General features: G+C 45.9%; 1 protein-coding gene and 2 pseudogenes across 3 annotated transcripts in view; 2 read left to right on the top strand and 1 right to left on the bottom strand.

The window, feature by feature from the left end:
• The window catches only part of NUP210L (nucleoporin 210 like), a 171301-nt gene that overhangs the window by 154682 nt on the left and 2585 nt on the right, over nucleotides 1-14034 (top strand). For 2 of the 3 annotated variants that reach the window (XM_031653096.1, XM_031653099.1), the window contains 3 exons: nucleotides 5090-5340; nucleotides 6007-6211; nucleotides 13222-13326. In XM_031653096.1, the coding sequence (XP_031508956.1) occupies nucleotides 5090-5340; nucleotides 6007-6211; nucleotides 13222-13326 (561 nt within the window). The remainder of the gene's footprint in view (nucleotides 1-5089; nucleotides 5341-6006; nucleotides 6212-13221; nucleotides 13327-14034) is intronic. The other variant, XM_031653098.1, reaches the window with a different exon arrangement.
• Nucleotides 8910-8990, top strand: LOC116271893 (annotated as a pseudogene).
• LOC103876198 lies at nucleotides 11679-12386 on the bottom strand (annotated as a pseudogene).

Below are 14034 nucleotides of genomic sequence, written 5' to 3'. Positions count from 1 at the left end.
AAAAAAAAAAAAAAAGTCAGGTATAAATAAGGTAGTGCTTCATCATGAGAGAACCTCTAATGCTAGATCAGGCAGTCTGAATGGTTTGGGTCATTAGCAACCACTGAAGGAAGGTTCATTCAGCAAACTGTTTATAATACCTGATAGCAGGAGAAGATGTGGAGTAACAAAGAAAAGTAATTTTTGGTTTGTTTGTTTTTTTGTTTTGTTTTGTTTTGTTTTTGAGATGGAGCCTCACTCTGTCTCCCAGACTGGATTGTAGTGGTACGATCTCAGCTCACTGCAACCTCTGCCTCCTGGTTACAAGCTATTCTCCTGCCTCAGCCTCCTGAGTAGCTGGGATTACAGGCGCATGTCACCATGCCCAGATAATTTTTGTAGTTTTAGTAGAGATGGGGTTTCACAATGTTGGTCAGGCTGGTCTGGTCTCGAACTCCTGACCTCATGATCCACCCACCTCAGCATCCCAATGTGTTGGGATTACAGGCGTGAGCCACCGCACCCAGCCATTTTTGTTTCTTTATTTTGTTTGTTTGTTTGTGTAGGGACAGGATCTCCCTATGTTGCTCAGGCTGGTCTCAAACTCCTAGCCTCAAGTGATCCACTTCGGCCTCCCAAAGTGCTGGGATTATAGGCACGAACCACCATGTCCAGCCTAAACCTTTTAACTTTTAGTGTTACCCTACCAGGTGATGAGTTACAGGATAGACAAATATATGTTTGTGACTTCAACTTATTGATGAAAAAATAAATCAGGCCAGGTGCAGTGGCTCATGCTCATAATCCCAGCCCTTAGGGAGGCCATGGCAGACAAATTACTTGAGGTCAGATGTTTGAGACCAGCCTGGCCAACATGGTGAAACCCCATCTCTGCTAAAAATACAAAAATTAGCCAGGCATGGTGGCAGGCACCTGTAGTCCCAGCTACTCGGGAGGCTGAGGCAGGAGAATCACTTGAATCCAGGAGGCAGAGGTTTCAGTGAGCCAAAATCGTGCCACTGCACTCCAGCCTAGGCAACAGAGTGAGACTCCGTCTCAAAAATAAATAAGGCCGGGTGTGGTGGGTCACGCCTGTAATCCCAGCACTTTGGGAGGCCAAAGCGGGCGGATCATGAGGTCAGGAGATCGAGACCATCCTGGCTAACAAGGTGAAACCCCCTCTCCACTAAAAAAATACAAAAAATTAGCCAGGCGTGGTGGTGGGTTCCTATAGTCCCAGCTACTCAGGAGGCTGAGGCAGGAGAATGGCATGAACCCAGGAGGCAGAGCTTGCAGTGAGCCAAGATCATGCCACTGCACACCAGCCTGGGCGACAGTGCGAGACTCCATCTCTCAATAGATAGATAGATAGATAGATAGATAGATAGATAGATAGATAGATAGATAGATAGATAGATAGAAAAAAATACAGGCCAGGTGCGGTGGCTCACGCCTGTAATCCCAGCACTTTGGGAGGCTGAGGCGGGCGGATCACCTGAGGTCGGGAGTTCACCACCAGCCTCACCAACATGGGGAAACCCGGTCTCTACTAAAAATACAAAATTAGCCGGGTGTGGTGGCACATGCCTGTAATCCCAGCTATTCGGGAGGCTGAGGCAGGAGAATTGCTTGAACCCAGGAGGCGGAGTTTGCAGTGAGCCGAGATCATGCCATTGCACTCCAGCTTAGGCGATAAGAGTGAGACTCCATCTCAGAAAAATAAATAAATAAATAAATAAAAAGAAAGCAGAAAGGAAGGAGGAGTATCTACATGAAACCTGAGGCAAAAATAAGTAAGGTTTTACAGAGGGAATGACCTTTAGAAGTATGATTAAGAGTGAACTAGATGTGAAGAGAACAGGACATTCCAGGCAATATAGGGCCCTAGAGAAGTTTGTTTTAGTTTTGGTTTGGTTTGTTTTTTCCCCCAAAAAATAAGATGAAATCACCTGGGCCCAGGAGGTTGAGGCTGCAGTGAGCCATGATAATGCCACTACACCCTAGCCTTGGTGACAGAGCAAGATTCTGTCTAAATAAATAAATAAATAAATAAAATAAAAATGAAGGCAGTTTTTGGCCAGGCGCGGTGGCTCACGCCTGTAATCCCAACACTTTGGGAGGCTGAGGTGGGCAGATCACCTGAGGTTGGGAGTTCAAGACCAGCATGACCAACATGGAGCAACCCCATCTCTACTAAAAATACAAAATTAGGGTGGGGCGTGGTGGCTCATGCCTGTAATTCCAGCACTTTGGGAGACTGAGGCGGGCAGATTACCTGAGGTCGGGAGTTCAAGACCAGCCTTACCAACGTGGAGAAACCCCGTCTCTACTAAAAATACAAAATTAGCCAGGTGTGGTGGCACATGCCTGTAATCCTAGCCATTCGGGAGGCTCAGGCAGGAGAACTGCTTGAACCCGGGAGGGGGAGATTGTGGTGAGCCGAGATCACACCATTGCACTCCAGCCTGGGCAGCAAGAGCAAAACTCTGTCTCAACAAAAAAAGAAAAAAAAAATACAAAAATACAAAATTAGCCAGGCATGGTGGTGCATACCTGTAATCCCAGCTACTCGGGAGGCTGAGGCAGGAGAATCGCTTGAACCCAGGAGGTAGAAGTTGTGGTGAGCTGAGATCACGCCATTGCACTCCAGCCTAGGCAACAGGAGCGAAACCCCGTCTCAAAAAAAAAAACAAAACAAAACAAAACAAAAAACAATGGGCCTGTAATCCAAGCACTTTGGGAGGCTGAGGCGGGTGGATCACCTGAGGTCAGGTGTTCGAGACCAGCCTGGCCAACGTGGTGAAACCCCAACTCTACTAAAAATACAAAAATTAGCCGGGCCTAGTGGCTCACACCTGTAGTCCCAGCTACTTGGGAGGCTGAGGCAGGAGAATTGCTTGAACCGGGGAGGCGGAGGTTGCAGTGAGCCGAGATCACGCCACTGCACTCCATCTTGCCTGGGCAACAGACAAGACTCCATCTCAAAAAAAATAAAAAAATAAAAATAAATAAAATAAAATAAAGAATGAAAGCAGTTTTTAAGGATTTAGTGGCAGTATATAGAATGGATAAGAAAAAGAAAAGAAGAGGCCGGGCACGGTGGCTCACGCCTGTAATCCCAGCACTTTAGGAGGCCGAGGAGGGTGGATCACGAGGTCAGGAGTTCAAGACCAGCCTGACCAACATGGTGAAACCCCGTCTCTACTAAAAATACAAAAATTAACCGGGCGTCGTGGTGCACACCTGTAATCCCAGCTACTCAGGAGGCTCATACAGGAGAACTGCTTGAACTCAGGAGGTGGAGGTTGCAGTGAGCCAAAAGTACCCCACCGTGCTCTAACCTGGGCAGTAGAGCAAGACTCCATCTCAAAAAAAAAAAAAAAAAGAAAGAAAAAGAAAAGAGAAAGAGGAATAGCCTGGCCACAGTGGCTCATGCCTGTAATCCCAGCTACTTGGGAGGCCAAGGTGGGAGAATCCCTTGAGCCCAAGAGTTCAAGGCTGCAGTGAGCCGTGATCATACCACTGCACTATAGCCTGGGCAACAGATGGATAACCTGTCTCAAATAAAGAAAAGAGGAATAATACCAGGACACGGTGACTCATGCCTGTAATCCCAGCACTTTGGGAGGCTGAGGTGGGCAGATCACGAGGTGAGGAGATCGAGACCATCCTGGCTAACACAGTGAAACCCTGTCTCTACTAAAAATACAAAAATTAGCCGGATGTGGTGGCGGACACCTGTAGTCCCAGCTACTTGGGAGGCTGAGGCAGGAGAATGGCGTGAACCCCGGAGGCAGAGCTTGCAGTGAGCTGAGATTGCACCACTGCACTCCAGCCTGGGCAACAGGACGAGACTCCGTCTCAAAAATATATATAAAATAATAATAATAAATAAAAATTAAAAATTAGCCAGGCATGGTGGCACATGCCTAGAGTCCTAGCTACTTGGGAGGCTGAGGTGGGAGGATTACTTGGACCCAGGAGTTTAAGGCTGCAGTGAGGTAGAATTGCGCCACTGCACTCCAACCTGGGCAACAGTGTGAAATTCTATGTCTTTAAAAAAAAAAAAAAACGAAGACAGCTAAGGATTAAGCATGGGTAACTAGAGAAACAGTTCCTACCATTGACTAAAAATAATGACACCAAGAGGTGGTCTGATGCGTAAGTTATTAATGACGCTCAAAGCTTGTCTTTCTTTCACAAATCCTTTCCTGAGTTCACCAGCACTGACTCCTTCATTCTGTATCCCCAGCTCTTAAGTGCCCTGCATGTGTTATATCATTTAATATTCCCTGACATGTTGAATAAGAATGGTATTCTTAGGCAGGGGCGCTTTCTCACACTTGTAAACCCAGCCCTTTGGGAGGCCAAGGCAGGAGGATGGCTTGAGCCCAGGAGTTTGAGACCAGCCTGGGCAACATAGTGAAGCCTCATCTCTACAAAAAAAATACAAAAAAAAATTTTTTTTTTGAAACGGAGCCTTGCTCTGTCCCCAAGCTGGAATGCAGTGGTGCGATCTCAGCTCACTGCAACCTCCATCTCCCAGATTCAAGCAATTTCCCTGCCTCAGTCTCCCAAGTAGCTGGGATTACAGGTACCCACCATCACACCCGGCTAATCCTTGTATTTTTAGTAGAGATGGGGTTTCACCATGTTGGCCAGGCTGGACTTGAACTCTTGACCTTGTGATCCACCCGCCTCAGCTAAAAATACAAAAATTAGCCAGGCATGGTGGTTCATGCCTGTAGTCCCAGCTACTCGGGAGGCTGAGGTGGGAGGATCGCTCGGGGCTGGGAGGTCAGGACTGCAGAATGCCATGATCGTGCCACTGTGCTCTAGCCTGCATGACAGCACGAGACCCTGTCTCCAAAAAAAAAGAAAGAATGGTATTCTCAGTAAACAAATTCAGTTGTGGTTTCTCTAGGACTGTTTTTATTTGGTATCCTCCTCATAGTGACCAATATTGTGCTGATATTGAACACTCAAAACTAAATTCACATTTTCTCTTTTGCTGAATTCGCATGTCACAGTTTTTCCTTCCTATCCTAATTCAGTTGGCTCAGTAGAGCCTCTGAACCTTCCTGATCAGTTTTTCCTCTTTTTTTTTCAGGGGTTTATATCTGCATAATCAAGGTTCGACCACAGTCAGAGGAGCTGCTACAGGCCCTCAGTGTGGCTGACACCTCAGTCTATGGGTGGGCTACACTGGTCAGTGAACGTAGCAAGAATGGAATGCAACGAATCCTCATTCCTTTCATCCCAGCCTTTTATATTAACCAGTCAGAATTGGTTCTTAGCCACAAGCAAGATATCGGAGAGATAAGAGTACTGGGAGTGGACAGAGTTCTTGGGAAGCTAGAGGTATGTTAAGGACTGAACCAAAACAGAACAAGAGATCAAGAATTTGAAAAGATATTTTTCATGTGCACTTCAAGGGCAAAAGAAGTTACTAAGTGACCTAATAAAAATCACCATGGGAAATGACAAAATCAAATGAAGAAAACCCGTCTCCTTCATAATGCCAGGCAGACTCCCAGAGTCCAAAATCTAGGTCATGAGCTTTGTCAACATACCTAAAGGAGTAAAAAGTAAACGATTGGCCGCCCGTGGTGGCTCACGCCTGTAATCCCAGCACTTTGGGAGGCCGAGTGGGTGGATCACAAGATCGAGATCATCCTGGCCAACATGGTGAAACTTCGTCTCTACTAAAAGTACAAAAATTAGCTGGGCATGGGGCAGGCGCCTGTAGTCCCAGCTACTCGGGAGGCTGAGGCAGGAGAATCGCTTGAACCCAGGAGGCGGAGGTTGCAGTGAGCTGAGATCGTGCCACTGCACTCCAGCCTGGGTGACAGAGCGAGACTCCCTCTCAAAACAACAACAAAAAAGTAAATGATTTATTGTTTGTCGGCCAGCTAGCTAGAAATCCAGATCTTGACAATTATTGTACTGTTTATGTTTGAGATTGGAACATACTGATACAAAACTGATTTTCTTCTTTTAAATAAAAGGTTTTATCTTTTCTCCAAGGTCATCTCCAGCTCCCCAGTTCTAGTGGTCACTGGCCATAGCCGCTCTCCCCTCACTCCTGGCCTGGCCATCTACTCTGTAAGAGTGGTCAACTTCACTTCCTTCCAGCAGATGGCATCACCTGTTTTCATCAATATTTCCTGTGTACTCACCAGTCAAAGTGAGGCAGTGGTAGTGAGGGCTATGAAAGATAAGTTGGGTGCAGGTAAGCATCAGAGATTCCTATTTATAATCTAGAGAGGAAAAGAAGAAAGAATGTATTACATTAGTACCCCCCATCTGCAGTTTTGCTTTCCGAGGTTCACTTAACTGACAGTCAACCATGCTCCAAAAATAAATGGAAAACTCCTGAAATAAATGGTTTAAATTGTGCACTGTTCCAAATAGCATGAGGAAATCTCACACTGTCCTACTCTGGTCCCCTACGATGAATCATCTCTTTGTCCAGTGTGTTCATACTGTACACACTATCAGCCCTTTAGTCACTTAGTAGCAGTCTCTGCTATCAAATCAACTGGTATCAAGGTATCACAGTGCAGTGCTTGTTTCAAGTAACCCTTATTTTACTTAATAATGGCTCCAAAGCACAAGAGTGGTGATGCCTGCAATTCAGGTTTGCCAAAAAGAAGCTGGAAAGTGCTTCCTTTAAGTGAAAAAGTGGAAGTTCCCAACTCAGTAAGGAAAAAACATAGTACATAGAGGGTTCAATATTATCTGCAGCATCCACTGAGGGTCTTGGAACATGTTCCCCACAGATAAGGGGGGACAGATGTTATCACAGTTTAGTTAATGGGAAACATTCAGCCACTTGACCAAGATTACTCAAACTAGTTGAGGCATGAATCTTCCAAACCTACCCAAAATGCAACTTTTAGGTAGCTTTCTTAACACTACCCAAATTTTACATTTAATTTATATATTTAAGAATAGTTGTTCACCAGGCATGGTGGCCCACGCCGTAATTCCAGCACTTTGGGAGGCCGAGGTGGGCAGATCCCTTGAGCTCAGGAGTTCGAGACCAGCCTGGGGAACAAGGCAAAACTCCGTATCAACAAAAAAGTACAAAAAAAAAATTACCTGGGCATGGTGGCATGGACCTGTGGTCCCATCTACTCAGGAGGCTGAGGCAGGAGGATTGCTTGAGACCAGGAGTTCAAGGCTGCAGTGAACAGTGATTGTGCCACTGCACTCCAGCCTGGTGACAGAGCAAGACCCTGTCTCAAAAAAAAAAAAAAAAAAAAAAAAGGAAGGAGGAAGAATAGTTGTCAGTTGAACACGAGTTTGCCAGCCTTGTAACGATACTATTTGCCATATTTTAAACTTTTTTTTTTTTTTTTTTTTGAGACAGAGTCTTGCTCTGTCACCCAGGCTGGAGTGCAATAGCGTGATCTTGGCTCACTGCAACCTCCACCTCCCAGGTTCAAGCGATTCTCCTGCCTCAGACTCCCAAGTAGTTCGGATTACAGGAACACACCACCATGCCCTGCTAATTTTTGTATTTTTGTAGAAATGGGGTTTCACCATTTTGCCAGGCTGGTCTTGAACTTCTGACCTCAGGTGATCCACCCACCTCGGCCTCCCAAAGTGCTGGGATTACAGGTGTGAGCCACCGTGCCTCGCCAATCTACCTGTTTTGTTGTCTTCAAAAGTATTTAAATCTTTTTGCATCAGGCAATGGGCCAATGTTAACCCTAGAACCAAGACTTAGCTCCCCCAAATCCTGATTCCAGGCATTACCTAGTTTAGGAACAGTGCCACATTTGGATAGGATGGGAATAGTTATGAAAAGGTGTTAGAAAAGCAAGAGAACCATCAGTCTCCTTATATTGTATTTGTCACACCCGCTTCCCCAACCCTCAAGGGAAACTACTTAATTACTGGGAACCATCTAAACTAAATTATAGTATATCTCCTAATGGGAAATAGGTTTTGTTGATGTTTACGTGAGCATCTGGTTTGTACTGACTATTATCCTAAGCACATTTATATGCTTTTGGTTTATTTCTCATAACTCTAGGAGGTAGGTATTTTTTCCCAAGAGCTGAGGAAACTGAGATGCTGGCGCAGTGGCTCACACCTGTAATCCTAGCACTTTGGGAGGCTAAGACTGGAGGATCACTTGAGCTCAGGAGTTCAAGACCAGGCTAAGCAACACAGCAAAACCTTCTCTCTACTAAAAATCCAAAGAATTAGCCAGGCATGGTGGCATGCACCTGAAGTCCTAGCAGGAGGTTGAGGTGGGAGGATTGCCTAAGCCCAGGAGGTTGAAGTTGCAGCGAGGCATGATTGCACCACTGCACTCCAGCCTGGGTGACAGAACGAGACCCTGTCTCAGGAATTTAAAAAAAAAAAAAAAAAGGTATCTCTAGATACCATCACTAGAATGTATTGAAGCAGAGTTTTAAAATCTAGAGACCATGGATCCCCACAAAGGTCCATAGATAGAATTCAAGGTGTCCATGACCCTGAGTGGAGAAAAATTGCATCTTCCTTTTTTTTTTTTTTTTTTTTTTGAGACAGAGTCTTGCTCTGTCGCCCAGTCTGGAGTGCAGTGGCACCATCTCAGCTCACTGCAACCTCCACCTCCCAGGTTCAAGCGATTCTCCTCCCTCAGCCTCCAGAGTAGCTGGGATTGCAGGTGCCCACCACCACGCCCGGCTAATTTTTGTATTTTTAGTAGAGGCGAGGTTTCACCATGTTGGGCACTCCTGATCTCAAATGATCCACCCACCTCAACCTCCCAAAATGATGGGATTACAGGCGTGAGTTACCACGCCCGACCATGCATCTTTATTTTCAACTGACCACTAACTTAAAGTTAGCACTTTCACTAATTATTAATATAGGCAGCAAACCATCATAATATCAGCAGTATTGTGTGCTTTTGTCACCTACAGAATTCACTGACTATACTTTCAGGGATCATTTCTATAGTTCATTACTAGAGAAGTTTCTCAGAATGTATAGAGAGAGAAAAAAAGAATCCGTAGATATATTCATGTTCCTCCTGCCATATCTAAAAAATATTTCTCACTTAAAAATTACAGTAATCGGCCAGGTATGGTGGCTCATGCCTGTAATCCCAGCACTTTGGACGACCGAGGCAGGTGGATCACAAGGTCAGGAGTTTGAGACCAGCCTGGCCAACATGGTGAAACCCCGTCTCTACTAAAAATAAAAATAAATAAAAAATAGCCAGGTGTAATGGCACGCACCTGTAATCCCAGCTACTTGGGAGGCTGAGGCAGGAGAATAGCTTGAACGGGGAGGTGGAGGTTGCAGTGAGTCAAGATTGTGCCACTGCATTCCAGCCTGGGACAGAGCAAGACTCTGTCAAAAAAAAAAAAAAAAAAAAAAAAAAAAATACAGTAATCACCAGCCTGGGCAACATGCAAAACCCCATCTCTACAAAAATACAAAATAATTAGCCAGGGGTGATGGCCTGCAGTCCTAGCTACTCTGGAAGCTGAAGTAGGAGGATCACTTGAGCCTGGGCGGCAGAGATGGAGTGAGCTGAGATCTCACCACTGCACTGCAGCCTAGGTGAGAAAGAAAGGCTGTCTCAGAAAAGAAAAAGAAAGAGAGAAAGAGAGGAGAGAGGAGAGAGAGAGAGAGAGAAAGAAAAACAGCCAAAAGTCCAGGCACAGTAGCTCATGCTTGTAATGCCAGCACTTTGGGAAGCTGAGGTGGGCAGATCACCTGAGGTTGGGAGTTCAAGACCAGCCTGTCCAACATGGTGAAACCCCGTCTCTGCTAAAACCACAAAAATTAGCTGCGCGTGGTTGCATACTCCTGTAGTCCCAGTCTTTTGAGAGGCCGAGGCAGGAGAAGCGCTTGAACCTGGGAGGTGGAGGTTATAGTGAGCCAAGATCGTGCCACTGCACTCCAGCCTGGGTGACAAAGCAAGACTCTGTCTCAAAAAAAAAAAAGAGCCAAAAACAAAATTACAGTAATCAGACCTGCACTTAGATCTTTTTTGTTGCTATTAATAAAATACACATGCCAGGAACAGGGCTCACACCTATAATCCCAGCACTTTGGGAGGCTGAGGTGGGAGGATCACTTGAGGCCAGGAATTTGAGGCTACAGTGAACTACAGTTGCAACACTGCACTCCCAGACTTGGCAATAGAAACCATTTCAAAACACACACACACAAACACACACACACACACAACCATATTACAAATTAGGCTTTTTAACATTTTGGTAACTACGATATGACCATGTCACAAATTAGGTTTTTTCTCTTTTGGTTAACTATACTTTAACTGATTTCTTAGTCCTGCTTAATGTGTTTAACATTATTTTGAGGCCGGGTGCAGTGGCTCACACCTGTAATCCCAGCACTTTGGGAGGCTGTGGCAGGAGGACCGCTCTAGCCCAGGAGTTCAAGACAAGCCTGCGCAACATAGAGAGACTTCCTCTCTACCAAAAATTAAAAGTTAAAGAAAAAAATTTAAATTATCCAGGTGTTAAAAAAAAAAAAAAAAAAAAAAACAGGCCGGGCACGATGGCTCATGCCTGTAATCCCACCACTCTGGGAGGTCGAAGTGGTTGGATCACCTGAGGTCAGGAGTTCAAGACCAGCCTGGCCAACACGGTGAAACCCCATCTCTACTAAAAATACAAAAATTAGCTGGGCGTGGTGGTGGGCACCTGTAATCCCAGCTACACAGGACGCTGAAGCAGAAGAATCACTTGAATCTGGGAGGTGGAGGTTGCAGTGAGCCGAGATCATGCCATTGCACTCCAGCCTGGGCAACAGGAGTGAAATTCCATCTCAAAGAAAAAAATAAAAAAGTCAGACGTGATGGTGTGCACCTGTAGTCCTAGTTACTTGGGAGGCTGCAGTAAGCCATGACTGTACCACTGCACTCCAGCCTGAGACCTCATCTCAAAAAAAAACAAAAAACAAAAAAACAGGCAAGTCTGAAGTTTTATTGAGGATAAGGTTAGATACAAATCAGAATGCTCCCAAAAAATGACATCCTGAGTAGGAGAAAGGTACTGTGGATTCAAGTGGTCACTGATGATCTAAAAAAAAATGTTTTGGCCGGGCAGTGGCTCACACCTGTAATTCCAGCACTTTGGGAGGCCAAGGCAGGTGGATCACCTGAGGTCAGGAGTTCGAGACCATCCTGGCCAACATGGTGAAACCCATCCCTACTAAAAATACAAAAATTAGCCAGGCATGGTGGTGGGTGCCTATAATGCCAGCTACTAGGGAGGCTGAGACAAGAGAATTGCTTGAACCCAGGAAGTGGAGGTTGCAGGGAGCTGAGATGGCGCCATTGCACTCCAGCCTGGGTAACAGAGACTCCGTCTCAAAGAAAAGAAATAAAATAAAATGTTTCAAGACAGAGATTACAATTATAAATGTAATCAGCATACTATCACAAGTTTCATGAAGGGAAGCACGTTACCTGCGGTTAAAGGTAAACAGCATTTCATTTTTTTGTGGGGGGACAGAGTCTCACTCTGTCGCCCAGGCTGGAGTGCAGTGGCACGATCTCGGGTCACTGCAAGCTCCGCCTCCTGGGTTCACACCATTCTCCTGCCTCAGCCTCCTGAGTAGCTGGGACTACAGGTGCCCGCCACCACGCCCGGCTAATTTTTTGTATTTTTAGTAGAGATGGGGTTTCACCATGTTGGCCAGGATGGTCTCCTGACCTCGTGATCCACCTACCTTGGCCTCCCAAAGTGCTGGGATTACAGGCGTGAGCCACCGTGCCAGGCCACATTTTTTTTTAAGTCTTCTCATTTTTATTACTCAAAAGTTTCATTCTTTATTTAGCTTTCTGACTCTGTGCTTGTGCCTTCAGCACTTTCACAACAATTTTCTTCTCCTCGATAAGGAAAGCACGCTTGATCCAGTCACGAACACATTTAGCATACATGGAACCCGACATGTTTTTTGTTTTGGACAATTTCATAAGAACTTCAGGTTTTACAGCATGAATCCCTTGAAGTCTGCCTGGGCACATGCCACATGCAGATTTTGGTGCTTTCCCATCCTTCTTGGTATAGAGGTGAACAATTCTATTACCAAGGGTTTGGGACAGCCTGGTTTTGTTAGAGGCTGTATAGTAGGAAAGCCTACATTGGTATGTCAGACGCTGGACCATTCTGAGTGCCTGCAGACAATCTCCCTGGAAGAGGAAGAAGCGGTAACCAGCATTTTAAAGTAGCAGAGGATTTAAAGCATCCTTTTAAATCTAAGAGGAAGAAATAACAGGCTCAAGAATTGGAGTTTTACTACTCTGGAGATAGGAAGAAGTCAAAAAGAGGTGGTTGAACCAAGCATAGTTTACAACTGAAGCTCTCCTTCTCTCTGAGAGAGCTGGGTTTTGGATACTTCTGACAGATACTCTTATTACTATTTTTTTTTTTTTTTTTTTTTTTTTTTTTCTTGAGACGGAGTCTCGCTCTGTCGCCCAGGCTGGAGTGCAGTGGCGCGATCTCGGCTCACTGCAAGCTCCGCCTCCCGGGTTCACGCCATTCTCCCGCCTCAGCCTCCGAGTAGCTGGGACTACAGGCGCCCGCCACCACGCCCGGCTAGTTTTTTGTATTTTTAGTAGAGACGGGGTTTCACCATGTTAGCCAGGATGGTCTCGATCTCCTGACCTCGTGATCCACCCGCCTCGGCCTCCCAAAGTGCTGGGATTACAGGCTTGAGCCACCGCGCCCGGCCTTCTTATTACTATTTTTAGTCGTAAGTTTTAAAATGCAGCATCTGCTGAAGGTTGCAGTGAGCTGAGATCGTGCCACTGCCCTCCAGCCTGGGGGACAGACAGCAAAACTCTGTCTCAAAAAATTAAATTTAAAGGCTGGACGCGGTGGCTCACGCCTGTAATCCCAGCACTTTGGGAGGCCGAGACGGGCGGATCACGAGGTCAGGAGATCGAGACCATCCTAACACGGTGAAACTCCGTCTCTACTAAAAATACAAAAAATTTAGCTGGGCGTGGTGGCGGGCGCCTGTAGTCCCAGCTACTCGGGAGGCTGAGGCAGGAGAATGGCCTGAACCTGGGAGGCAGAGCTTGCAGTGAGCCGAGATCGCGCCACTGCACTCCAACCTGGGCGACAGAGCGAGACTCCACCTCCAAAAAAAAAAAAAAAAAAAAAAAAAAAAAATTAAATTTAAAAAATGCAGCATCTGTCCATGGTTGTTATAAAATAACTATTATCTTGTTTTGTTATGGCCAATGTATAGATCATTGTGAAGATTCAGCCATCCTCAAGCAGTTCACTGGCTCTTACCAGATCCTGCTCTTGACCCTCTTTGCAGTGCTGGCATCAACAGCTTTCATCTTCCTAGGTAAACAGTCCTTATATTCAATATCATGGACTTTGACATGGAAACTGCTTTTTTTTTTTTTTGAGATAGAGTCACACTCTGTCACCCAGGCTGGAATGCAGTGGTGTGATCTCAGCTCACTGCAACCTCCACCTCCCAGGTTCAAGCAATTCTCTGCCTCAGCCTCCCAAGTAGCTGGGATTACAGACGCCCGCCACCATGCCCAGCTAATTTTTTGTATTTTTGGTAGAGACAGGGTTTCACCATCCTGGCCAGGCTGGTCTTGAACTCCTGACCTCGTGATTCACCCACCTCAGCCTCCCAAAGTGCTGGGATTACAGGCCTGAGCCACTGCACCCGGCTGAAACTGCCTTCATTTTATTTCACAAACTAATAAGGATGAAAATTAGCTGCTTATCACATGTAATTTTAACAAGCAGTGTAAACTAAGTTTGCCTTCTAGTCCTAGTAACCTAGTAGATTAAAGGTCCTCCTCAGCCGGGCGCCATGGCTCACACCTGTAATCCCAGCACTTTGGGAGGCCGAGGCGGGTGGGTCACCTGAGTTCAAGAGTTCGAGACCAGCCTGGCCAACATAGTGAAAATTCATCTCTACTAAAAATAACAAAAATTAGCTGGTGTGGTGGCACACGCCTGTAATCCCAGCTACTTGGGAGGCTGAGGCAGAAGTGCTTGAACCTGGGAGATGGAAGTTGCAGTGAGCCAAGAT

Source organism: Papio anubis, chromosome 1, assembly GCF_008728515.1.
Source record: "Papio anubis isolate 15944 chromosome 1, Panubis1.0, whole genome shotgun sequence".
Lineage (NCBI taxonomy): Eukaryota > Metazoa > Chordata > Mammalia > Primates > Cercopithecidae > Papio > Papio anubis.
This window is presented reverse-complemented; position numbering and strand designations above follow the sequence as displayed.